The sequence below is a fragment of the Colossoma macropomum genome, unplaced genomic scaffold (genome assembly GCF_904425465.1).
Source record: "Colossoma macropomum unplaced genomic scaffold, Colossoma_macropomum, whole genome shotgun sequence".
Classification (NCBI taxonomy): Eukaryota; Metazoa; Chordata; class Actinopteri; order Characiformes; family Serrasalmidae; genus Colossoma; species Colossoma macropomum.
Genome location: NW_023494809.1, coordinates 29,249,460 through 29,275,758, shown reverse-complemented (window position 1 = coordinate 29,275,758; position 26,299 = coordinate 29,249,460). Strand labels below are relative to the sequence as shown.

Sequence of the window (26,299 nt, the reverse complement as noted above, 5' to 3'; positions counted from 1 at the left end):
ATTTCGCAGTAAAATTCACAGAGTTAAGGGAGGATTCTTCCTCCATTCCCACCATATATTATATAGTTTGGTATTTTTACCAATATTTACCTTTCAACAGGAATTTTCACTGCGCCCGTGAGAGGAGTCTACCAGTTCAGATTCCACATCCACGGATATAGTGGAAGAGTTGTAGCAGTGGAATTACATAGGAATGGACATCATGTAGCTGGAGCACATTCTTATCAAGACCAGCACATCGTCAATTCCTCTAATGGAGTCTCACTGTTACTGGAAGTAGGAGACGTCGTCTGTATTAAACTCCACCCTAATTCATGGATATTTGATGATTGGTTTAATCACAGCACCTTTAGTGGCAACATGCTGTTTTCTATTTGAGCAGCTCATCATTAAATAGCTGATGGAATAAGAGAAAGTTAAAATGTGTTTCCATATAAGGAATTTATTATTAGTGTGTATTCATTATTATTTATCATTCTGTTTTTCTTATTTCTTGTTTCCAACTGTTCTATACTATCATTTTTACTCACTGTCAACAGAATGTGATTTTTAAAAATACTTTTAACCAGTGTTCCAGTGTTCCATGCTCTTCTAGCTGAAGGCAAAGAGGGAATTCACTCACAATGAAGTGTCAAATTAAATGTTGCTTTATTTATGTAACCATTTTCACTCTTAGCAAAGCACATAATTTATCAGTTTGATTTAGCAGTTTTTGACCTCTGAGTAATTCATTTTACTATGAAACGTGAACTGACTTCATAAAATTGAGTTTGTAAGCAGTAAAACGTGATGTTATGGTGGATTATGTTGACCAAGGACACAAGAGTAGCTGATAGAAGTTGCTGCACTTCTGTTATCAGAGAGATTTTCCACAGATGATCATGTGATCAAGTTGGCTCGTGTTGATGCAGCTCTCCAGTTCCACTAATAAAGAGTTGTGTTACACTATTATTTCCTTTCAACTGTTCTTTAGTATGATTTTCAGCAATTGAGAACAGAATGCTCATTTTTAAATCTTGGGAAGACTCCATCACTGTAGCTATTCGGAAAAGCATATAGAATATGCACTACTGAACGTGTATCATTGATCATGTTTTTGTCATGATTAAAAGAAATATGGAATTCATAAATGTCCTTATGAATGATGTCACGAATATCACCAACGAGGCTATGGACTCGATCTCCCAGAATCCTCTGGGAGATCACATGACCTCCTCACTGCCTACAGACTCCATTCCACACATGGACTACATCTCCCAGAGTGACTGACTGCTGATCTCCACACTCGCTCCTATCAGCGTTCACGATCGCCTGAGTTTTAATGTGTAACACCTGTATGTTTTATCACATGACTACTTCAGACTAGCTTATAAGCCCGGGCTTTAGCAATAGTTAGTTGCGAGGTATTGCTTCATTCGTGAACTACTGAGCGTTATTTCTATGGTGTTGATTTTCGTGTATGACTTGTATTCTCGTTTCCCCGACTCTGATTTCTGGTTTACCCCTCTGGATTGTTTGCTTGGGTTCTCTGTTTTGTGCCTTGACATTTTTGACTGCTTTTTGACTACGAATGGATTCTGATTTCAACATTAAAGCCTGGTTGGACTCCTTTATCCGCAAGCGTCTACCTTCTGTGATCACCGTTACAAATGACTGTTTGCTTAGCAATAACAAAACTTTTAGAATCTCACAGTGCTCATTTTTGAGTAAAAAAGAAATCAAATTATGGAGAAAAAAATGAAATAAACTACACAGGGCAAAAATTAATAGCTGTATAAAATGTTGCTTGAGATTAATATATTGCATCTAAAAAGTATTGACCTCAAGAAGTGGAACAATTTTTCATTTTAACCATGAAAAAACGGTGCAACATGTAAACTGTTTACATTTTAATGTTTGTTTTGTGAAATGTACAAATAATAAATTTTCCCTCAAATCTCTTGCTTGACAGACACAGACACTGAACATGTGAAAAAAGCTTCCTTCCAGTAATCAGCCTTCACGTTTTAACTGCACCTCCACAAGAAAACGTGCTGCTACCATGAAAACATCACGTTTACTTTGTTATCTTGTGTTTTCAAGGCCAAGATGAGATAAAACATATCAGCTATTGAAGATTTATTTTAGAGCGAGAATAAAAGCGTACACAACATTATTACAACACAGTTAATGACTAACTAGTGCACACTATAAATATATGCATATACTAGTCCACCACTTAACCCCAATAAGACAAAGGAAGCCTGTTAAGGATGAGAGCTGTTTCTCTGCTGGTGCTGCTGTGCTGCAGTTTGTTGGAGGGACAGTCGGTCAGTGTGAAGGACATCACTCTGAGTCATTATGAAGGCAAAGACAACCAGATTCAGGCTGAGGATCCCAGAACTGAACGTCCAGCCACAACCTCCACCCAACAAAGCTGCCAGCCGGACATCCACTCTGCACTGAGAGAGATGAGCGCTATGCTGGCAGAGCTGAAAGTTGAGCAGAGACACACGACGACTGCAGTGAACAGCATGGAGAGCAGACTGAGAGCCAGTGAGAGTCAAGTGGAGGAACTCAAGAGGAAGAATGAGGAGCAGAGTCAGATAAACCAAGGTGTGTCACTGAACAGGTTTCTGTCTTAATGTTAATCAAAGAGAAGTAAAAAACAATAAGTAGAGGAGACGTGGACGAGTGGTAACACTTTTTATCTCAGCCTTTATAACTGCTCATTTGCTCTATATCTTTCAAAGTTTGATAAAAGATACCATATCTGTCATTTCTGAGTCTCAGTCCTGGTGCTAGAGTCACACTGTCCTGCACTTTTAGAGTATTTCCTGCTTCCAAGACACCTGAACTACTTAAAAACCAAGTATCTGATTAAGAAGCTCCTCCTGAAGTGAGCTGGGTGTGTTAGAGCAGAGAGAGCATTACATGTAGGGCAGTGTTACTGCAGGACCAGGACTGAAAACCACAGAGTTAAAACATGAGACGCAACCTTTAACCAGCATTAATGTGAGTGTGAACCAAATTGCAACTTCACCGTCTCTCAAGCTGCACACAGTCAAATATGAACACACACAAGTTTCCCAGACAGTTTTGTTATTCAGTCACTCCATCTTTGTTGTATCTGTACAATCAAACTCCCATCTGGTAGAAGTGCATGTAAATTTTAGCATAATAGTTAAACAAAAAAGCTTAATTTGAGGTTAAGTAACCAAGCCTATTATCAATATCATTTATAATACCAGTAATAAGAATAAAATTAGAAACAACAATAATACTAATCCTTTCTGCACATAGAAATCCAAAAGTGGATGTACTTATTTTACATGCACATTGGTATAAACAAATGCTGCAACTAGTCCATGTTCCAAAAGTCATTAAATGCATCAAATCTGTGCTCTTTTTTTACACAAATTTGACATTTTCTGTTGTTGTTACATAAATAGGTCACACAAAGTCTCCCAGCTTTCAGTTTATATGACAACACACCCTGGTCTCCCCTATAATCTGAGAAACTGGTTTGAAATAACAATGATGCTTTTGCGCATGTTGTGTTCAATACATTTTATTCCATACTTTTATCTGAAGCTCAAACAGTGAATCAGAGCACCATGGAGGCGAGATTTGGGACTGAACTGGAGGAGCTGAAAAGAAAAAGTGATGGTAATTATTCATAATCTATTTTATCTATCTATTATAAGTGAAATAATTCAAGAATTGTGGGATTGGAATGCAGTTTTATGAAAATAAATGTGCTTTCACTTGAGATATGAATGACTGTAACAGATCTACTGTATGCATTGTTGCTTAGAGGAACTGAAAGACTTGAAAACCTCATTCAAGGTCACAGAGAACCAAGTGGAGAGCCTGAAACAGGAGAATCAAGGTAATCAATTCAACCGTCTATGGAGAAAATTGTCAAAAGAGAATGTAACATTTGAAGAAAGTGCTGACATCATTGCAGTTGAACATATTTTGTTTTCAGACTAGCTTATAATTATTCAAAGGGTCCCACTTAATGTGTACAATCTAACTCATTTTCTAACAAACACACTAACACACATTTTTCTAATCTTCCTGATACTCACTGTGCAGCAGTTCATTCATCAACATGGTGTCAGGCACATTTTACAGTCATGCTGTCTAATGCTGACTGCAGTGCTTCATTCTGTTGTGCTGAGTTGGCTGTTACTAGATCTGTATAACAAACAGTTCATTATATATGGTAACTTGTTAAACTTGAGCAGTGTTACAAAATTTCAATTTCAATTCCAAAAAAGTTGGGACAGTATAACTTTAAGAACAACGTTCCTCAATAAGTGATTACAAGGAATTTGCTGTAACTAATATCAGTAAAAAATTAAGGGAATCTGGGCAAATCTGAAGTTCAAAATCTAGAGTCTGTCATGGTGGTTTGTAGGGGGGGGTTGTGAGTACCTTGCACATATGTGAAGGCACTGAAGGATATGCACGTGTTGGAGAAACATATTGCTGTTGTCAGAAGAAAACCTCATATCTCCAAAATGGTAACTTTACAGGAGAATGATAAAACCTACTTTACTTTTAATGCTAGTCAATGGAACCAGACATTTTTCCAAGTCATTTTACGTCATTTCATTTAGTCTACACATCAGGAAATTTACATACAATGTAAAGGGTAACAGGTGTTTTCACATTATGTCCAAAACTGAAAAACATCAAAAATGGAGATACAACAGTGTTCTGACAACAGCGATATGCTGCCTTCTAGATGACATCTTCTTCAAACTCATTCAGGCTTATTTCAACATGACAAAGTCAAGCCACATACTTCACGTTACAACAGCATGACTGCATAAACATAGAGGGTGGGTGTTAGACTGGCCTGTCTGCAGTCCAAACCTGTCTCCCAATGAAAACACGTCTGCCTGCTACACTGGACTCACACCAGTTTGCCTACCGCTGCAACAGGTCAACGGAGGACACCATTTTTACAGCTCTCCACACTGTACTGACACACCTAGACTGTCAAAATTCATATATCAGAATGCTGTTCATTGACTTAAGTTTACCATTTAACACAGTGATCCCCGCCAAGCTGATCTTAAAGCTTAACCAGCTTGGTATCAGCACATCTCTGTGCAATTGGACTCTGCACTTCCTGACTGACAGACCTCAGTCTGTTAATTTAGACAAACTCTTCTCCTCCACATCATCCTGAACACCGGCATACCACAAGGCTGTGTGCTGAGCCCTCTTCTGTACTCCCTGTTCACCCATGACTGTGTTCCTGTTTATGGCTCTAATTTCATAATCAAGCTCGCGGATGACACCACGATGATAGGTCTGATCAGAGGTGATGATGAGATGGCCTACACGGACTAGGTGCAGCACTGGGCGGCATGGTGTGATGACAACAACCTGGCGCTCAACACCCAGAAAACCAAGGGGATCATATTGGACTTTAGGAGGGGTAGGAGCCAGGCACAGTCCCCCATCTACATCAGCGGAGCTGAGGTAGAGCGCGTGTCTGACTTCAAGTTCCTTGGTTTTCACATCTCTGATGATCTCACCTGGTTCCTAAACTCCTCCATTACAGTCAAAAAAGCAACAGTGTCTTTACTTCCTATGGAGCCTCAAGAAAGCTCACCTGTGTTCCGGGATACTGGTGAACTTTTACCACTGTACCATTGAGAGCATACTCACAAACCGCATCTTGGTGTGGTTCGGCAACTGCTCCGCATCTGACCGCAAAGCCCCCCAGCGGGTGGTGAAAACTGCAACGTATCACAGGAACCCAGTTACCCTCCATTGAGAATATTTTCCATATGCGCCGCCTGGACAGGGTGAGGAACATGATCAAGGACGTTTCTCATCCTAACCATGGACTTTTTACCCACCTCCCAACTAGCAGGCGTAACAGAAGCCTCCATTCCCGCACCAGCAGGGTCAGGAAGAGTTTCTTCCCTGAGGCTCCACACCTAATCTGCACCCGGTGTAAGCACCACCTCTGGACTCTGGAGCAGTGGAAACGTCAGCTTCTCTATCTGTCAGTCTGATGGATGAGTCTGGGTTTGGCGAATGCCAGGAGAACATTACCTGCCTGACTGCACTGTGCCAGCTGTAAAGTTTGGTGGAGGAGGGATGATGATATGGGGCTTTTTTTTAGGGGTTGATCTAGAACCCTTAGTTCCAGTGAAGGGAAATCTTAATGTTTCAGCACCAAGACATTTTGGACAATTGTACACTTCCAACTTTGTGGGAACAGTTTGGGGAAGAACCTTTCCTGTTCCAGCATGACTGAGCCCCAGTGCACAAAGCAGCTCCATAAAGGCCTGACTGGGTGAGTTTGGTGTGGAAGAACTTGACTGGCCCTCACAGAGCCCTGACCTCAACCCCATCACACACCTTTGAGATGAACTTGAACAGAGGTTGTGAGCCAGGCCCTCTCGTCTGACCTCACAAATGCTCTTCTGTATGAATGAGCAAAAATTCCCACAGACTCTCTCCAACATCTTGTAGGAAGCTTCCCAGAAGAGTGGAAGCTGTTAGAGCTGCAAAGGGGGACAATCTCCACGTTAATGCCTATGGATTTAGAATGGGATTCATAAAAGCTGCTGTAGGTGTAACGTGTAGGTGTCCCAATGCTTTTGTCCATACAGTGTATGTCATTTCCACACAGAGTCTTCTAATTTATAACTTATTCCATTTAACGACCCACCCTGGTCTGGTCTGTAATGTGATACACTAACTTCAAATAACAGTGATTCTTTTGCTCATGTTGTGTTTTATTTTGCATTTTGTTTAATGTGTTAATCTGAAGCTCAAATGGTGAATCAGAGCACCATGGAGACAAGATTTGGGACTGAACTGAAGGAGCTGAAGAGAAAAAATGATGGTAATTATTTCAAATCTATTTGTTTATAATTGAAAAAGAGGAATATTCTCTTACATCCCAAGTTTTACTGTGTTCTATGAATTTCCGAGTATAGGATTTATTAAAGTAGACATACACATTCAGCTTTTTTGCATGAATAAAAAAACACCATTCAACATTAATCATTCCCAGATCAGTCTCAGAGAAAAAGTATACATACTCAGCATCACCCTTTCTTCGTGAATTGTTGGATTTTGAATATAGTTTTATGAAAATAAATGTGCTTTCACTTGAGATATGAATGACTGTAACAGATCTACTGTATGCACTGTTACTCAGAGGAACTGAAAGACTTGAAAACCTCATTCAAGGTCACAGAGAACCAAGTGGAGAGCCTGAAAGTGGAGAATCAAGGTAATAAATTCACATTTCTATAAAACAGTTGAGAAAGATGTGAGAAGAGGATGTAGAATATAAAATGTGAGGAAGCTGCTGACATCATTGCACTTGTTGTTTTCAGACTAGCTTATAATGATTTAATGTACACAATCTAACTCACTTTCTAACCAACCTGAGATATACAGATTCAGCTGCAAATGAATCTGTATAATTAATAGTTCACTTCATGTGGCAAATTATTAAACTTGAACACTAATACTAAATTCCAATTGTAAAAAAAAATTAAATGCAAATAAAAAAAGCAGTAATTAATAAATCCACTTTGACCTGTAATTAAACGAAGACACTATAATGATATTTGGATTTAGATGTTTTATCTCATCGAATTTATTGCTAGTATAATACTGTAAGTCAGTATTAAAACAATGTTTTAATGTAATGAACAAGAACTAGAGTCAGTTTCCACGTTATGTGACTAAAAGTGTAAAATGTTCTGTTTATTGAAGAGAGAAAAGTGGCGTTTTCAGCATCTCTAACAGCAGGTGAAAGTGGTCATACTGGACCATACAGCACTTTATTTCCTCTGATCTACAAACACATCTTCACCAACATCGGCAAAGCTTACAACCCAGCTACAGGTGAACTGTTTCTAAAAGATTATATTGTACATGTATAGTATAACCATTCATAATTATTTTTTTCACAGTATATTTTAATGTATATAATATAAATATATAATTTTAAGAGATATATTTATATTAAAATAAATTCTAACTGAAAACTTTTTTGTCTGTTTTATCGCATTTGTCAAGATTCACTGTAATCATTTATACATTTACATGTAAATGATACATTCTGTAAAAATGACTAATGGACGGTTTGCTAAAATGCTAAACTCCTAAAAATATAATGTAATTTCGCAGTATAATGAACAGAGTTAAGGGAGGATTCTTCCTCCATTCCCACCATATATTATATAGTTTGCTATTTTTACCAATATTTACCTTTCAACAGGAATTTTCACTGCGCCTGTGAGAGGAGTCTACCAGTTCAGATTCCACATCCACGGATATAGTGGAAGAGTTGTAGCAGTGCAATTACATAAGAATGGACATCAGGTAGCTGGAACATATGCTTATCAGGACCAGCACAGAGTGAGTTCCTCTAATGGAGTCTCACTGTTACTGGAAGTAGGAGACGTCGTCTGTATTAAACTCCACCCTAATTCATGGATATATGATAGTGACTTTCATCATTGCACCTTTAGTGGTCACATGCTGTTTTCTATTTGAGCAGTTCATCTATAAATATTCAATGGAAAAGAGAGAAAAAAATGAATTTCCATGTACATGAAATTGTTTGTATTCATTATTATTTATCATCCTGTTTTTCTTCTTTTTTTCTCATTTCCAACTGTTCTTTACTATGATTTTAGTCACAAAAGGCTATTTTTTACATTTTCTTTTTATTATCTCATTTATTTTTTCATTTGAACCAGTGTACAATGTTCTTCTTATCCTGTCGTTGTCAAAGGAAAAATAGGAATTCACTCATGATAAACCTTGCTTCACTCAGCAAAACACAATTTCTAAATTTTAATTAGCAGTTTTTGACCTCTGAGTAATTCATATTACTGTGAATTGTGAACTGATGTAATAAAAATTAAAATTGAGTTTGTGAGCTGTAAAACATGATGTCATGATGTCAGCTGATACAAGCTGCTGCACTTCTGTTATCAGAGAGATTTTCCACAGATGATCATGTGATCAAGTTGGCTCGTGTTGATGCAGCTCTCCAGTTCCACTAATAAAGAGTTGTGTTACACTATTATTTCCTTTCAACTGTTCTTTAGTATGATTTTCAGCAATTGAGAACAGAATGCTCATTTTTAAATCTTGGGAAGACTCCATCACTGTAGCTATTCGGAAAAGCATATAGAATATGTACTACTGAACGTGTATCATTGATCATGTTTTTGTCATGATTAAAAGAAATATGGAATTCATAAATGTCCTTATGAATGATGTCACGAATATCACCAACGAGGCTATGGACTCGATCTCCCAGAATCCTCTGGGAGATCACATGACCTCCTCACTGCCTACAGACTCCATTCCACACATGGACTACATCTCCCAGAGTGACTGACTGCTGATCTCCACACTCGCTCCTATCAGCGTTCACGATCGCCTGAGTTTTAATGTGTAACACCTGTATGTTTTATCACATGACTACTTCAGACTAGCTTATAAGCCCGGGCTTTAGCAATAGTTAGTTGCGAGGTATTGCTTCATTCGTGAACTACTGAGCGTTATTTCTATGGTGTTGATTTTCGTGTATGACTTGTATTCTCGTTTCCCCGACTCTGATTTCTGGTTTACCCCTCTGGATTGTTTGCTTGGGTTCTCTGTTTTGTGCCTTGACATTTTTGACTGCTTTTTGACTACGAATGGATTCTGATTTCAACATTAAAGCCTGGTTGGACTCCTTTATCCGCAAGCGTCTACCTTCTGTGATCACCGTTACAAATGACTGTTTGCTTAGCAATAACAAAACTTTTAGAATCTCACAGTGCTCATTTTTGAGTAAAAAAGAAATCAAATTATGGAGAAAAAAATGAAATAAACTACACAGGGCAAAAATTAATAGCTGTATAAAATGTTGCTTGAGATTAATATATTGCATCTAAAAAGTATTGACCTCAAGAAGTGGAACAATTTTTCATTTTAACCATGAAAAAACGGTGCAACATGTAAACTGTTTACATTTTAATGTTTGTTTTGTGAAATGTACAAATAATAAATTTTCCCTCAAATCTCTTGCTTGACAGACACAGACACTGAACATGTGAAAAAAGCTTCCTTCCAGTAATCAGCCTTCACGTTTTAACTGCACCTCCACAAGAAAACGTGCTGCTACCATGAAAACATCACGTTTACTTTGTTCTATGTGTTTTCAAGGCCAAGATGAGATAAAACATATCAGCTATTGAAGATTTATTTTAGAGCGAGAATAAAAGCGTACACAACATTATTACAACACAGTTAATGACTAACTAGTGCACACTATAAATATATGCATATACTAGTCCACCACTTAACCCCAATAAGACAAAGGAAGCCTGTTAAGGATGAGAGCTGTTTCTCTGCTGGTGCTGCTGTGCTGCAGTTTGTTGGAGGGACAGTCGGTCAGTGTGAAGGACATCACTCTGAGTCATTATGAAGGCAAAGACAACCAGATTCAGGCTGAGGATCCCAGAACTGAACGTCCAGCCACAACCTCCACCCAACAAAGCTGCCAGCCGGACATCCACTCTGCACTGAGAGAGATGAGCGCTATGCTGGCAGAGCTGAAAGTTGAGCAGAGACACACGACGACTGCAGTGAACAGCATGGAGAGCAGACTGAGAGCCAGTGAGAGTCAAGTGGAGGAACTCAAGAGGAAGAATGAGGAGCAGAGTCAGATAAACCAAGGTGTGTCACTGAACAGGTTTCTGTCTTAATGTTAATCAAAGAGAAGTAAAAAACAATAAGTAGAGGAGACGTGGACGAGTGGTAACACTTTTTATCTCAGCCTTTATAACTGCTCATTTGCTCTATATCTTTCAAAGTTTGATAAAAGATACCATATCTGTCATTTCTGAGTCTCAGTCCTGGTGCTAGAGTCACACTGTCCTGCACTTTTAGAGTATTTCCTGCTTCCAAGACACCTGAACTACTTAAAAACCAAGTATCTGATTAAGAAGCTCCTCCTGAAGTGAGCTGGGTGTGTTAGAGCAGAGAGAGCATTACATGTAGGGCAGTGTTACTGCAGGACCAGGACTGAAAACCACAGAGTTAAAACATGAGACGCAACCTTTAACCAGCATTAATGTGAGTGTGAACCAAATTGCAACTTCACCGTCTCTCAAGCTGCACACAGTCAAATATGAACACACACAAGTTTCCCAGACAGTTTTGTTATTCAGTCACTCCATCTTTGTTGTATCTGTACAATCAAACTCCCATCTGGTAGAAGTGCATGTAAATTTTAGCATAATAGTTAAACAAAAAAGCTTAATTTGAGGTTAAGTAACCAAGCCTATTATCAATATCATTTATAATACCAGTAATAAGAATAAAATTAGAAACAACAATAATACTAATCCTTTCTGCACATAGAAATCCAAAAGTGGATGTACTTATTTTACATGCACATTGGTATAAACAAATGCTGCAACTAGTCCATGTTCCAAAAGTCATTAAATGCATCAAATCTGTGCTCTTTTTTTACACAAATTTGACATTTTCTGTTGTTGTTACATAAATAGGTCACACAAAGTCTCCCAGCTTTCAGTTTATATGACAACACACCCTGGTCTCCCCTATAATCTGAGAAACTGGTTTGAAATAACAATGATGCTTTTGCGCATGTTGTGTTCAATACATTTTATTCCATACTTTTATCTGAAGCTCAAACAGTGAATCAGAGCACCATGGAGGCGAGATTTGGGACTGAACTGGAGGAGCTGAAAAGAAAAAGTGATGGTAATTATTCATAATCTATTTTATCTATCTATTATAAGTGAAATAGAGGAATTTTCTCAAATGTCCTGTTTTAACTGTGCTCTATGAATTTCCAAGTGTGAAATCTGTTAAAGTAGATGTAAAATCATAAAAAGTCCACCACTCATCACACAAATATTGTTCTCAGCATTACCCATTCTTCAAGAATTGTGGGATTGGAATGCAGTTTTATGAAAATAAATGTGCTTTCACTTGAGATATGAATGACTGTAACAGATCTACTGTATGCATTGTTGCTTAGAGGAACTGAAAGACTTGAAAACCTCATTCAAGGTCACAGAGAACCAAGTGGAGAGCCTGAAACAGGAGAATCAAGGTAATCAATTCAACCGTCTATGGAGAAAATTGTCAAAAGAGAATGTAACATTTGAAGAAAGTGCTGACATCATTGCAGTTGAACATATTTTGTTTTCAGACTAGCTTATAATTATTCAAAGGGTCCCACTTAATGTGTACAATCTAACTCATTTTCTAACAAACACACTAACACACATTTTTCTAATCTTCCTGATACTCACTGTGCAGCAGTTCATTCATCAACATGGTGTCAGGCACATTTTACAGTCATGCTGTCTAATGCTGACTGCAGTGCTTCATTCTGTTGTGCTGAGTTGGCTGTTACTAGATCTGTATAACAAACAGTTCATTATATATATATAACTTATTAAACTTGAGCAGTGTTACAAAATTTCAATTTCAATTCCAAAAAAGTTGGGACAGTATAACTTTAAGAACAACGTTCCTCAATAAGTGATTACAAGGAATTTGCTGTACCTAATATCAGTAAAAAATTAAGGGAATCTGGGCAAATCTGAAGTTCAAAATCTAGAGTCTGTCATGGTGGTTTGTAGGGGGGGGGTTGTGAGTACCTTGCACATATGTGAAGGCACTGAAGGATATGCACGTGTTGGAGAAACATATTGCTGTTGTCAGAAGAAAACCTCATATCTCCAAAATGGTAACTTTACAGGAGAATGATAAAACCTACTTTACTTTTAATGCTAGTCAATGGAACCAGACATTTTTCCAAGTCATTTTACGTCATTTCATTTAGTCTACACATCAGGAAATTTACATACAATGTAAAGGGTAACAGGTGTTTTCACATTATGTCCAAAACTGAAAAACATCAAAAATGGAGATACAACAGTGTTCTGACAACAGCGATATGCTGCCTTCTAGATGACATCTTCTTCAAACTCATTCCGGCTTATTTCAACATGACAAAGTCAAGCCACATACTTCACGTTACAACAGCATGACTGCATAAACATATAGGGTGGGTGTTAGACTGGCCTGTCTGCAGTCCAAACCTGTCTCCCAATGAAAACACGTCTGCCTGCTACACTGGACTCACACCAGTTTGCCTACCGCTGCAACAGGTCAACGGAGGACACCATTTTTACAGCTCTCCACACTGTACTGACACACCTAGACTGTCAAAATTCATATATCAGAATGCTGTTCATTGACTTAAGTTTACCATTTAACACAGTGATCCCCGCCAAGCTGATCTTAAAGCTTAACCAGCTTGGTATCAGCACATCTCTGTGCAATTGGACTCTGCACTTCCTGACTGACAGACCTCAGTCTGTTAATTTAGACAAACTCTTCTCCTCCACATCATCCTGAACACCGGCATGCCACAAGGCTGTGTGCTGAGCCCTCTTCTGTACTCCCTGTTCACCCATGACTGTGTTCCTGTTTATGGCTCTAACTTCATAATCAAGCTCGCGGATGACACCACGATGATAGGTCTGATCAGAGGTGATGATGAGATGGCCTACGCGGACGAGGTGCAGCACTGGGCGGCATGGTGTGACGACAACAACCTGGCGCTCAACACCCAGAAAACCAAGGGGATCATATTGGACTTTAGGAGGGGTAGGAGCCAGGCACAGTCCCCCATCTACATCAGCGGAGCTGAGGTAGAGCGCATGTCTGACTTCAAGTTCCTTGGTTTTCACATCTCTGATGATCTCACCTGGTTCCTAAACTCCTCCATTACAGTCAAAAAAGCAACAGTGTCTTTACTTCCTATGGAGCCTCAAGAAAGCTCACCTGTGTTCCGGGATACTGGTGAACTTTTACCACTGTACCATTGAGAGCATACTCACAAACCGCATCTTGGTGTGGTTCGGCAACTGCTCCGCATCTGACCGCAAAGCCCCCCAGCGGGTGGTGAAAACTGCAACGTATCACAGGAACCCAGTTACCCTCCATTGAGAATATTTTCCATATGCGCCGCCTGGACAGGGTGAGGAACATGATCAAGGACGTTTCTCATCCTAACCATGGACTTTTTACCCACCTCCCAACTAGCAGGCGTAACAGAAGCCTCCATTCCCGCACCAGCAGGGTCAGGAAGAGTTTCTTCCCTGAGGCTCCACACTTAATCTGCACCCGGTGTAAGCACCACCTCTGGACTCTGGAGCAGTGGAAACTTCAGCTTCTCTATCTGTCAGTCTGATGGACGAGTCTGGGTTTGGCGAATGCCAGGAGAACGTTACCTGCCTGACTGCACTGTGCCAGCTGTAAAGTTTGGTGGAGGAGGGATGATGATATGGGGCTTTTTTTTAGGGGTTGATCTAGAACCCTTAGTTCCAGTGAAGGGAAATCTTAATGTTTCAGCACCAAGACATTTTGGACAATTGTACACTTCCAACTTTGTGGGAACAGTTTGGGGAAGAACCTTTCCTGTTCCAGCATGACTGAGCCCCAGTGCACAAAGCAGCTCCATAAAGGCATGACTGGGTGAGTTTGGTGTGGAAGAACTTGACTGGCCCTCACAGAGCCCTGACCTCAACCCCATCACACACCTTTGAGATGAACTTGAACAGAGGTTGTGAGCCAGGCCCTCTCGTCTGACCTCACAAATGCTCTTCTGTATGAATGAGCAAAAATTCCCACAGACTCTCTCCAACATCTTGTAGGAAGCTTCCCAGAAGAGTGGAAGCTGTTAGAGCTGCAAAGGGGGACAATCTCCACGTTAATGCCTATGGATTTAGAATGGGATTCATAAAAGCTGCTGTAGGTGTAACGTGTAGGTGTCCCAATGCTTTTGTCCATACAGTGTATGTCATTTCCACACAGAGTCTTCTAATTTATAACTTATTCCATTTAACGACCCACCCTGGTCTGGTCTGTAATGTGATACACTAACTTCAAATAACAGTGATTCTTTTGCTCATGTTGTGTTTTATTTTGCATTTTGTTTAATGTGTTAATCTGAAGCTCAAATGGTGAATCAGAGCGCCATGGAGACAAGATTTGGGACTGAACTGGAGGAGCTGAAGAGAAAAAATGATGGTAATTATTTCAAATCTATTTGTTTATAATTGAAAAAGAGGAATATTCTCTTACATCCCAAGTTTTACTGTGTTCTATGAATTTCCGAGTATAGGATTTATTAAAGTAGACATACACATTCAGCTTTTTTGCATGAATAAAAAAACACCATTCAACATTAATCATTCCCAGATCAGTCTCAGAGAAAAAGTATACATACTCAGCATCACCCTTTCTTCGTGAATTGTTGGATTTTGAATATAGTTTTATGAAAATAAATGTGCTTTCACTTGAGATATGAATGACTGTAACAGATCTACTGTATGCACTGTTACTCAGAGGAACTGAAAGACTTGAAAACCTCATTCAAGGTCACAGAGAACCAAGTGGAGAGCCTGAAAGTGGAGAATCAAGGTAATGAATTCAAATTTCTATAAAACAGTTGAGAAAGATGTGAGAAGAGGATGTAGAATATAAAATGTGAGGAAGCTGCTGACATCATTGCACTTGTTGTTTTCAGACTAGCTTATAATGATTTAATGTACACAATCTAACTCACTTTCTAACCAACCTGAGATATACAGATTCAGCTGCAAATGAATCTGTATAATTAATAGTTCACTTCATGTGGCAAATTATTAAACTTGAACACTAATACTAAATTCCAATTGTAAAAAAAAATTAAATGCAAATAAAAAAAGCAGTAATTAATAAATCCACTTTGACCTGTAATTAAACGAAGACACTATAATGATATTTGGATTTAGATGTTTTATCTCATCGACTTTATTGCTAGTATAATACTGTAAGTCAGTATTAAAACAATGTTTTAATGTAATGAACAAGAACTAGAGTCAGTTTCCACGTTATGTGACTAAAAGTGTAAAATGTTCTGTTTATTGAAGAGAGAAAAGTGGCGTTTTCAGCATCACTTTTAGTAGATGGAGATGGTCATACTGGGCCATACAGCACTTTATTTCCTCTGGTCTACAAAAACGTCTTCACCAACATCGGCAAAGCTTACAACCCAGCTACAGGTGAACTGTTTCTAAAAGATTATATTGTACATGTATAGTATAACCATTCATAATTATTTTTTTCACAGTATATTTTAATGTATATAATATAAATATATAATTTTAAGAGATATATTTATATTAAAATAAATTCTAACTGAAAACTTTTTTGTCTGTTTTATCGCATTTGTCAAGATTCACTGTAATCATTTATACATTTACATGTAAATGATACATTCTGTAAAAATGACTAATGGACGGTTTGCTAAAATGCTAAACTCCTAAAAATATAATGTAATTTCGCAGTATAATGAACAGAGTTAAGGGAGGATTCTTCCTCCATTCCCACCATATATTATATAGTTTGCTATTTTTACCAATATTTACCTTTCAACAGGAATTTTCACTGCGCCTGTGAGAGGAGTCTACCAGTTCAGATTCCACATCCACGGATATAGTGGAAGAGTTGTAGCAGTGCAATTACATAAGAATGGACATCAGGTAGCTGGAACATATGCTTATCAGGACCAGCACAGAGTGAGTTCCTCTAATGGAGTCTCACTGTTACTGGAAGTAGGAGACGTCGTCTGTATTAAACTCCACCCTAATTCATGGATATATGATAGTGACTTTCATCATTGCACCTTTAGTGGTCACATGCTGTTTTCTATTTGAGCAGTTCATCTATAAATATTCAATGGAAAAGAGAGAAAAAAATGAATTTCCATGTACATGAAATTGTTTGTATTCATTATTATTTATCATCCTGTTTTTCTTCTTTTTTTCTCATTTCCAACTGTTCTTTACTATGATTTTAGTCACAAAAGGCTATTTTTTACATTTTCTTTTTATTATCTCATTTATTTTTTCATTTGAACCAGTGTACAATGTTCTTCTTATCCTGTCGTTGTCAAAGGAAAAATAGGAATTCACTCATGATAAACCTTGCTTCACTCAGCAAAACACAATTTCTAAATTTTAATTAGCAGTTTTTGACCTCTGAGTAATTCATATTACTGTGAATTGTGAACTGATGTAATAAAAATTAAAATTGAGTTTGTGAGCTGTAAAACATGATGTCATGATGTCAGCTGATACAAGCTGCTGCACTTCTGTTATCAGAGAGATTTTCCACAGATGATCATGTGATCAAGTTGGCTCGTGTTGATGCAGCTCTCCAGTTCCACTAATAAAGAGTTGTGTTACACTATTATTTCCTTTCAACTGTTCTTTAGTATGATTTTCAGCAATTGAGAACAGAATGCTCATTTTTAAATCTTGGGAAGACTCCATCACTGTAGCTATTCGGAAAAGCATATAGAATATGTACTACTGAACATGTATCATTGATCATGTTTTTGTCATGATTAAAAGAAATATGGAATTCATAAATGTCCTTATGAATGATGTCACGAATATCACCAACGAGGCTATGGACTCGATCTCCCAGAATCCTCTGGGAGATCACATGACCTCCTCACTGCCTACAGACTCCATTCCACACATGGACTACATCTCCCAGAGTGACTGACTGCTGATCTCCACACTCGCTCCTATCAGCGTTCACGATCGCCTGAGTTTTAATGTGTAACACCTGTATGTTTTATCACATACTACTTCAGACTAGCTTATAAGCCCGGGCTTTAGCAATAGTTAGTTGCGAGGTATTGCTTCATTCGTGAACTACTGAGCGTTATTTCTATGGTGTTGATTTTCGTGTATGACTTGTATTCTCGTTTCCCCGACTCTGATTTCTGGTTTACCCCTCTGGATTGTTTGCTTGGGTTCTCTGTTTTGTGCCTTGACATTTTTGACTGCTTTTTGACTACGAATGGATTCTGATTTCAACATTAAAGCCTGGTTGGACTCCTTTATCCGCAAGCGTCTACCTTCTGTGATCACCGTTACAAATGACTGTTTGCTTAGCAATAACAAAACTTTTAGAATCTCACAGTGCTCATTTTTGAGTAAAAAAGAAATCAAATTATGGAGAAAAAAATGAAATAAACTACACAGGGCAAAAATTAATAGCTGTATAAAATGTTGCTTGAGATTAATATATTGCATCTAAAAAGTATTGACCTCAAGAAGTGGAACAATTTTTCATTTTAACCATGAAAAAAACGGTGCAACATGTAAACTGTTTACATTTTAATGTTTGTTTTGTGAAATGTACAAATAATAAATTTTCCCTCAAATCTCTTGCTTGACAGACACAGACACTGAACATGTGAAAAAAGCTTCCTTCCAGTAATCAGCCTTCACGTTTTAACTGCACCTCCACAAGAAAACGTGCTGCTACCATGAAAACATCACGTTTACTTTGTTCTATGGTGTTTTCAAGGCCAAGATGAGATAAAACATATCAGCTATTGAAGATTTATTTTAGAGCGAGAATAAAAGCGTACACAACATTATTACAACACAGTTAATGACTAACTAGTGCACACTATAAATATATGCATATACTAGTCCACCACTTAACCCCAATAAGACAAAGGAAGCCTGTTAAGGATGAGAGCTGTTTCTCTGCTGGTGCTGCTGTGCTGCAGTTTGTTGGAGGGACAGTCGGTCAGTGTGAAGGACATCACTCTGAGTCATTATGAAGGCAAAGACAACCAGATTCAGGCTGAGGATCCCAGAACTGAACGTCCAGCCACAACCTCCACCCAACAAAGCTGCCAGCCGGACATCCACTCTGCACTGAGAGAGATGAGCGCTATGCTGGCAGAGCTGAAAGTTGAGCAGAGACACACGACGACTGCAGTGAACAGCATGGAGAGCAGACTGAGAGCCAGTGAGAGTCAAGTGGAGGAACTCAAGAGGAAGAATGAGGAGCAGAGTCAGATAAACCAAGGTGTGTCACTGAACAGGTTTCTGTCTTAATGTTAATCAAAGAGAAGTAAAAAACAATAAGTAGAGGAGACGTGGACGAGTGGTAACACTTTTTATCTCAGCCTTTATAACTGCTCATTTGCTCTATATCTTTCAAAGTTTGATAAAAGATACCATATCTGTCATTTCTGAGTCTCAGTCCTGGTGCTAGAGTCACACTGTCCTGCACTTTTAGAGTATTTCCTGCTTCCAAGACACCTGAACTACTTAAAAACCAAGTATCTGATTAAGAAGCTCCTCCTGAAGTGAGCTGGGTGTGTTAGAGCAGAGAGAGCATTACATGTAGGGCAGTGTTACTGCAGGACCAGGACTGAAAACCACAGAGTTAAAACATGAGACGCAACCTTTAACCAGCATTAATGTGAGTGTGAACCAAATTGCAACTTCACCGTCTCTCAAGCTGCACACAGTCAAATATGAACACACACAAGTTTCCCAGACAGTTTTGTTATTCAGTCACTCCATCTTTGTTGTATCTGTACAATCAAACTCCCATCTGGTAGAAGTGCATGTAAATTTTAGCATAATAGTTAAACAAAAAAGCTTAATTTGAGGTTAAGTAACCAAGCCTATTATCAATATCATTTATAATACCAGTAATAAGAATAAAATTAGAAACAACAATAATACTAATCCTTTCTGCACATAGAAATCCAAAAGTGGATGTACTTATTTTACATGCACATTGGTATAAACAAATGCTGCAACTAGTCCATGTTCCAAAAGTCATTAAATGCATCAAATCTGTGCTCTTTTTTTACACAAATTTGACATTTTCTGTTGTTGTTACATAAATAGGTCACACAAAGTCTCCCAGCTTTCAGTTTATATGACAACACACCCTGGTCTCCCCTATAATCTGAGAAACTGGTTTGAAATAACAATGATGCTTTTGCGCATGTTGTGTTCAATACATTTTATTCCATACTTTTATCTGAAGCTCAAACAGTGAATCAGAGCACCATGGAGGCGAGATTTGGGACTGAACTGGAGGAGCTGAAAAGAAAAAGTGATGGTAATTATTCATAATCTATTTTATCTATCTATTATAAGTGAAATAATTCAAGAATTGTGGGATTGGAATGCAGTTTTATGAAAATAAATGTGCTTTCACTTGAGATATGAATGACTGTAACAGATCTACTGTATGCATTGTTGCTTAGAGGAACTGAAAGACTTGAAAACCTCATTCAAGGTCACAGAGAACCAAGTGGAGAGCCTGAAACAGGAGAATCAAGGTAATCAATTCAACCGTCTATGGAGAAAATTGTCAAAAGAGAATGTAACATTTGAAGAAAGTGCTGACATCATTGCAGTTGAACATATTTTGTTGTTTTCAGACTAGCTTATAATTATTCAAAGGGTCCCACTTAATGTGTACAATCTAACTCATTTTCTAACAAACACACTAACACACATTTTTCTAATCTTCCTGATACTCACTGTGCAGCAGTTCATTCATCAACATGGTGTCAGGCACATTTTACAGTCATGCTGTCTAATGCTGACTGCAGTGCTTCATTCTGTTGTGCTGAGTTGGCTGTTACTAGATCTGTATAACAAACAGTTCATTATATATGGTAACTTGTTAAACTTGAGCAGTGTTACAAAATTTCAATTTCAATTCCAAAAAAGTTGGGACAGTATAACTTTAAGAACAACGTTCCTCAATAAGTGATTACAAGGAATTTGCTGTAACTAATATCAGTAAAAAATTAAGGGAATCTGGGCAAATCTGAAGTTCAAAATCTAGAGTCTGTCATGGTGGTTTGTAGGGAGGGGTTGTGAGTACCTTGCACATATGTGAAGGCACTGAAGGATATGCACATGTTGGAGAAATCGCTGTTGTCAGAAGAAAACCTCATATCTCCAAAATGGCAACTTTACAGGAGAATGATAAAACCTACTTTACTCTTAATGCTAGTCAATGGAACCAGACATTTTTCCAAGTCATTTTACGTCATTTCATTTAGTCTACACATCAGGAAATTTACATACAATGTAAAGGGTAACAGGTGTTTTCACATTATGTCCAAAACTGAAAAACATCAAAAATGGAGATACAACAGTGTTCTGACAACAGCGATATGCTGCCTTCTAGATGACATCTTCTTCAAACTCATTCAGGCTTATTTCAACATGACAAAGTCAAGCCACATACTTCACGTTACAACAGCATGACTGCATAAACATAGAGGGTGGGTGTTAGACTGGCCTGTCTGCAGTCCAAACCTGTCTCCCAATGAAAACACGTCTGCCTGCTACACTGGACTCACACCAGTTTGCCTACCGCTGCAACAGGTCAACGGAGGACACCATTTTTACAGCTCTCCACACTGTACTGACACACCTGGATTTTCAAAACTCATATATCAGAATGCTGTTCATTGACTTAAGTTTACCATTTAACACAGTGATCCCCACCAAGCTGATCTTAAAGCTTAACCAGCTTGGTATCAGCACATCTCTGTGCAATTGGACTCTGCACTTCCTGACTGACAGACCTCAGTCTGTTAATTTAGACAAACTCTTCTCCTCCACATCATCCTGAACACCGGCATACCACAAGGCTGTGTGCTGAGCCCTCTTCTGTACTCCCTGTTCACCCATGACTGTGTTCCTGTTTATGGCTCTAACTTCATAATCAAGCTCGCGGATGACACCACGATGATAGGTCTGATCAGAGGTGATGATGAGATGGCCTACACGGACGAGGTGCAGCACCGGGCGGCATGGTGTGACGACAACAACCTGGCGCTTAACCCCCAGATAACCAAGGGGATCATATTGGACTTTAGGAGGGGTAGGAGCCAGACACAGTCCCCCATCTACATCAGTGGAGCTGAGGTAGAGCGCGTGTCTGACTTCAAGTTCCTTGGTTTTCACATCTCTGATGATCTCACCTGGTTCCTAAACTCCTCCATTATAGTCAAAAAAGCAACAGTGTCTTTACTTCCTATGGAGCCTCAAGAAAGCTCACCTGTGTTCCGGGATACTGGTGAACTTTTACCACTGTACCATTGAGAGCATACTCACAAACTGCATCTTGGTGTGGTTCGGCAACTGCTCCGCATCTGACCGCAAAGCCCCCCAGCGGGTGGTGAAAACTGCGCAACGCATCACAGGAACCCAGTTACCCTCCATTGAGAATATTTTCCATATGCGCCGCCTGGACAGGGTGAGGAACATGATCAAGGACGTTTCTCATCCTAACCATGGACTTTTTACCCACCTCCCAACTAGCAGGCGTAACAGAAGCCTCCATTCCCGCACCAGCAGGGTCAGGAAGAGTTTCTTCCCTGAGGCTCCACACCTAATCTGCACCCGGTGTAAGCACCACCTCTGGACTCTGGAGCAGTGGAAACGTCAGCTTCTCTATCTGTCAGTCTGATGGATGAGTCTGGGTTTGGCGAATGCCAGGAGAACATTACCTGCCTGACTGCACTGTGCCAGCTGTAAAGTTTGGTGGAGGAGGGATGATGATATGGGGCTTTTTTTTAGGGGTTGATCTAGAACCCTTAGTTCCAGTGAAGGGAAATCTTAATGTTTCAGCACCAAGACATTTTGGACAATTGTACACTTCCAACTTTGTGGGAACAGTTTGGGGAAGAACCTTTCCTGTTCCAGCATGACTGAGCCCCAGTGCACAAAGCAGCTCCATAAAGGCCTGACTGGGTGAGTTTGGTGTGGAAGAACTTGACTGGCCCTCACAGAGCCCTGACCTCAACCCCATCACACACCTTTGAGATGAACTTGAACAGAGGTTGTGAGCCAGGCCCTCTCGTCTGACCTCACAAATGCTCTTCTGTATGAATGAGCAAAAATTCCCACAGACTCTCTCCAACATCTTGTAGGAAGCTTCCCAGAAGAGTGGAAGCTGTTAGAGCTGCAAAGGGGGACAATCTCCACGTTAATGCCTATGGATTTAGAATGGGATTCATAAAAGCTGCTGTAGGTGTAACGTGTAGGTGTCCCAATGCTTTTGTCCATACAGTGCATGTCAGTTTCACACAGAGTCTTCTAATTTATAACTTATTCCATTTAACGACCCACCCTGGTCTGGTCTGTAATGTGATACACTAACTTCAAATAACAGTGATTCTTTTGCTCATGTTGTGTTTTATTTTGCATTTTGTTTAATGTGTTAATCTGAAGCTCAAATGGTGAATCAGAGCACCATGGAGACAAGATTTGGGACTGAACTGAAGGAGCTGAAGAGAAAAAATGATGGTAATTATTTCAAATCTATTTGTTTATAATTGAAAAAGAGGAATATTCTCTTACATCCCAAGTTTTACTGTGTTCTATGAATTTCCGAGTATAGGATTTATTAAAGTAGACATACACATTCAGCTTTTTTGCATGAATAAAAAAACACCATTCAACATTAATCATTCCCAGATCAGTCTCAGAGAAAAAGTATACATACTCAGCATCACCCTTTCTTCGTGAATTGTTGGATTTTGAATATAGTTTTATGAAAATAAATGTGCTTTCACTTGAGATATGAATGACTGTAACAGATCTACTGTATGCACTGTTACTCAGAGGAACTGAAAGACTTGAAAACCTCATTCAAGGTCACAGAGAACCAAGTGGAGAGCCTGAAAGTGGAGAATCAAGGTAATCAATTCAAATTTCTATAAAACAGTTGAGAAAGATGTGAGAGGAGGATGTAGAATATAAAATGTGAGGAAGCTGCTGACATCATTGCACTTGTTGTTTTCAGACTAGCTTATAATGATTTAATGTACACAATCTAACTCACTTTCTAACCAACCTGAGATATACAGATTCAGCTGCAAATGAATCTGTATAATTAATAGTTCACTTCATGTGGCAAATTATTAAACTTGAACACTAATACTAAATTCCAATTGTAAAAAAAAATTAAATGCAAATAAAAAAAGCAGTAATTAATAAATCCACTTTGACCTGTAATTAAACGAAGACACTATAATGATATTTGGATTTAGATGTTTTATCTCATCGACTTTATTGCTAGTATAATACTGTAAGTCAGTATTAAAACAATGTTTTAATGTAATGAACAAGAACTAGAGTCAGTTTCCACGTTATGTGACTAAAAGTGTAAAATGTTCTGTTTATTGAAGAGAGAAAAGTGGCGTTTTCAGCATCACTTTTAGTAGATGGAGATGGTCATACTGGGCCATACAGCACTTTATTTCCTCTGGTCTACAAAAACGTCTTCACCAACATCGGCAAAGCTTACAACCCAGCTACAGGTGAACTGTTTCTAAAAGATTATATTGTACATGTATAGTATAACCATTCATAATTATTTTTTTCACAGTATATTTTAATGTATATAATATAAATATATAATTTTAAGAGATATATTTATATTAAAATAAATTCTAACTGAAAACTTTTTTGTCTGTTTTATCGCATTTGTCAAGATTCACTGTAATCATTTATACATTTACATGTAAATGATACATTCTGTAAAAATGACTAATGGACGGTTTGCTAAAATGCTAAACTCCTAAAAATATAATGTAATTTCGCAGTATAATGAACAGAGTTAAGGGAGGATTCTTCCTCCATTCCCACCATATATTATATAGTTTGCTATTTTTACCAATATTTACCTTTCAACAGGAATTTTCACTGCGCCTGTGAGAGGAGTCTACCAGTTCAGATTCCACATCCACGGATATAGTGGAAGAGTTGTAGCAGTGCAATTACATAAGAATGGACATCAGGTAGCTGGAACATATGCTTATCAGGACCAGCACAGAGTGAGTTCCTCTAATGGAGTCTCACTGTTACTGGAAGTAGGAGACGTCGTCTGTATTAAACTCCACCCTAATTCATGGATATATGATAGTGACTTTCATCATTGCACCTTTAGTGGTCACATGCTGTTTTCTATTTGAGCAGTTCATCTATAAATATTCAATGGAAAAGAGAGAAAAAAATGAATTTCCATGTACATGAAATTGTTTGTATTCATTATTATTTATCATCCTGTTTTTCTTCTTTTTTTCTCATTTCCAACTGTTCTTTACTATGATTTTAGTCACAAAAGGCTATTTTTTACATTTTCTTTTTATTATCTCATTTATTTTTTCATTTGAACCAGTGTACAATGTTCTTCTTATCCTGTCGTTGTCAAAGGAAAAATAGGAATTCACTCATGATAAACCTTGCTTCACTCAGCAAAACACAATTTCTAAATTTTAATTAGCAGTTTTTGACCTCTGAGTAATTCATATTACTGTGAATTGTGAACTGATGTAATAAAAATTAAAATTGAGTTTGTGAGCTGTAAAACATGATGTCATGATGTCAGCTGATACAAGCTGCTGCACTTCTGTTATCAGAGAGATTTTCCACAGATGATCATGTGATCAAGTTGGCTCGTGTTGATGCAGCTCTCCAGTTCCACTAATAAAGAGTTGTGTTACACTATTATTTCCTTTCAACTGTTCTTTAGTATGATTTTCAGCAATTGAGAACAGAATGCTCATTTTTAAATCTTGGGAAGACTCCATCACTGTAGCTATTCGGAAAAGCATATAGAATATGTACTACTGAACATGTATCATTGATCATGTTTTTGTCATGATTAAAAGAAATATGGAATTCATAAATGTCCTTATGAATGATGTCACGAATATCACCAACGAGGCTATGGACTCGATCTCCCAGAATCCTCTGGGAGATCACATGACCTCCTCACTGCCTACAGACTCCATTCCACACATGGACTACATCTCCCAGAGTGACTGACTGCTGATCTCCACACTCGCTCCTATCAGCGTTCACGATCGCCTGAGTTTTAATGTGTAACACCTGTATGTTTTATCACATGACTACTTCAGACTAGCTTATAAGCCCGGGCTTTAGCAATAGTTAGTTGCGAGGTATTGCTTCATTCGTGAACTACTGAGCGTTATTTCTATGGTGTTGATTTTCGTGTATGACTTGTATTCTCGTTTCCCCGACTCTGATTTCTGGTTTACCCCTCTGGATTGTTTGCTTGGGTTCTCTGTTTTGTGCCTTGACATTTTTGACTGCTTTTTGACTACGAATGGATTCTGATTTCAACATTAAAGCCTGGTTGGACTCCTTTATCCGCAAGCGTCTACCTTCTGTGATCACCGTTACAAATGACTGTTTGCTTAGCAATAACAAAACTTTTAGAATCTCACAGTGCTCATTTTTGAGTAAAAAAGAAATCAAATTATGGAGAAAAAAATGAAATAAACTACACAGGGCAAAAATTAATAGCTGTATAAAATGTTGCTTGAGATTAATATATTGCATCT

General features: G+C 38.4%; 3 protein-coding genes across 6 annotated transcripts; all 3 read left to right on the top strand.

Moving 5' to 3' along the window:
• Positions 1 to 2,220: 2,220 nt before the first annotated feature.
• On the top strand, positions 2,221 to 8,825 carry LOC118799003 (putative leucine-rich repeat-containing protein DDB_G0290503). Of its 2 annotated transcripts, XM_036558670.1 has the most exons (7): positions 2,221 to 2,595; positions 3,574 to 3,648; positions 3,797 to 3,871; positions 6,788 to 6,862; positions 7,181 to 7,255; positions 7,747 to 7,878; positions 8,255 to 8,825. In XM_036558670.1, exons 1-7 carry the CDS (start codon positions 2,253 to 2,255, stop codon positions 8,530 to 8,532), a joined length of 1,053 nt encoding a protein of 350 aa, XP_036414563.1. In that variant the 5' UTR covers positions 2,221 to 2,252; the 3' UTR covers positions 8,533 to 8,825. The 2 variants fall into 2 exon arrangements, with proteins under 2 accessions (XP_036414563.1, XP_036414564.1); XM_036558671.1 differs by lacking the exons at positions 6,788 to 6,862; positions 7,181 to 7,255.
• Positions 8,826 to 10,338: 1,513 nt separating this feature from the next.
• On the top strand, positions 10,339 to 17,077 carry LOC118799004 (interaptin-like). 2 transcript variants are annotated; one of them, XM_036558672.1, is made up of 7 exons: positions 10,339 to 10,713; positions 11,692 to 11,766; positions 12,047 to 12,121; positions 15,040 to 15,114; positions 15,433 to 15,507; positions 15,999 to 16,130; positions 16,507 to 17,077. In XM_036558672.1, the coding sequence occupies exons 1-7, from the start codon at positions 10,371 to 10,373 to the stop codon at positions 16,782 to 16,784; spliced, it is 1,053 nt and encodes a 350-aa protein (XP_036414565.1). In that variant the 5' UTR covers positions 10,339 to 10,370; the 3' UTR covers positions 16,785 to 17,077. The 2 variants fall into 2 exon arrangements, with proteins under 2 accessions (XP_036414565.1, XP_036414566.1); XM_036558673.1 differs by lacking the exons at positions 15,040 to 15,114; positions 15,433 to 15,507.
• A 1,514-nt stretch (positions 17,078 to 18,591) lies between these two features.
• Positions 18,592 to 25,197, top strand: LOC118799135 (putative leucine-rich repeat-containing protein DDB_G0290503). Of its 2 annotated transcripts, XM_036558852.1 has the most exons (7): positions 18,592 to 18,966; positions 19,945 to 20,019; positions 20,168 to 20,242; positions 23,160 to 23,234; positions 23,553 to 23,627; positions 24,119 to 24,250; positions 24,627 to 25,197. In XM_036558852.1, the coding sequence occupies exons 1-7, from the start codon at positions 18,624 to 18,626 to the stop codon at positions 24,902 to 24,904; spliced, it is 1,053 nt and encodes a 350-aa protein (XP_036414745.1). In that variant the 5' UTR covers positions 18,592 to 18,623; the 3' UTR covers positions 24,905 to 25,197. The 2 variants fall into 2 exon arrangements, with proteins under 2 accessions (XP_036414745.1, XP_036414746.1); XM_036558853.1 differs by lacking the exons at positions 23,160 to 23,234; positions 23,553 to 23,627.
• The last annotated feature ends 1,102 nt before the right edge of the window (positions 25,198 to 26,299 follow it).

What these genes read in the sequence shown, in the direction of transcription:
- LOC118799003 (XM_036558670.1), top strand. Translation starts at nt 2,253, where the DNA reads ATGAGAGCTGTTTCTCTGCTGGTGCTGCTGTGCTGCAGTTTGTTGGAG. An exon ending in CCTGAAACAGGAGAATCAAG is followed by an intron (nt 3,872 to 6,787) that starts GTAATCAATTCA and finishes GTTAATCTGAAG; the next exon opens with CTCAAATGGTGAATCAGAGC. An exon ending in CCTGAAAGTGGAGAATCAAG is followed by an intron (nt 7,256 to 7,746) that starts GTAATAAATTCA and finishes TGTTTATTGAAG; the next exon opens with AGAGAAAAGTGGCGTTTTCA.
- LOC118799135 (XM_036558852.1), top strand. Translation starts at nt 18,624, where the DNA reads ATGAGAGCTGTTTCTCTGCTGGTGCTGCTGTGCTGCAGTTTGTTGGAG. An exon ending in GCAGAGTCAGATAAACCAAG is followed by an intron (nt 18,967 to 19,944) that starts GTGTGTCACTGA and finishes TTTTATCTGAAG; the next exon opens with CTCAAACAGTGAATCAGAGC. An exon ending in GCTGAAAAGAAAAAGTGATG is followed by an intron (nt 20,020 to 20,167) that starts GTAATTATTCAT and finishes ATTGTTGCTTAG; the next exon opens with AGGAACTGAAAGACTTGAAA.
- LOC118799004 (XM_036558672.1), top strand. Translation starts at nt 10,371, where the DNA reads ATGAGAGCTGTTTCTCTGCTGGTGCTGCTGTGCTGCAGTTTGTTGGAG. An exon ending in CCTGAAACAGGAGAATCAAG is followed by an intron (nt 12,122 to 15,039) that starts GTAATCAATTCA and finishes GTTAATCTGAAG; the next exon opens with CTCAAATGGTGAATCAGAGC. An exon ending in AGCTTACAACCCAGCTACAG is followed by an intron (nt 16,131 to 16,506) that starts GTGAACTGTTTC and finishes ACCTTTCAACAG; the next exon opens with GAATTTTCACTGCGCCTGTG.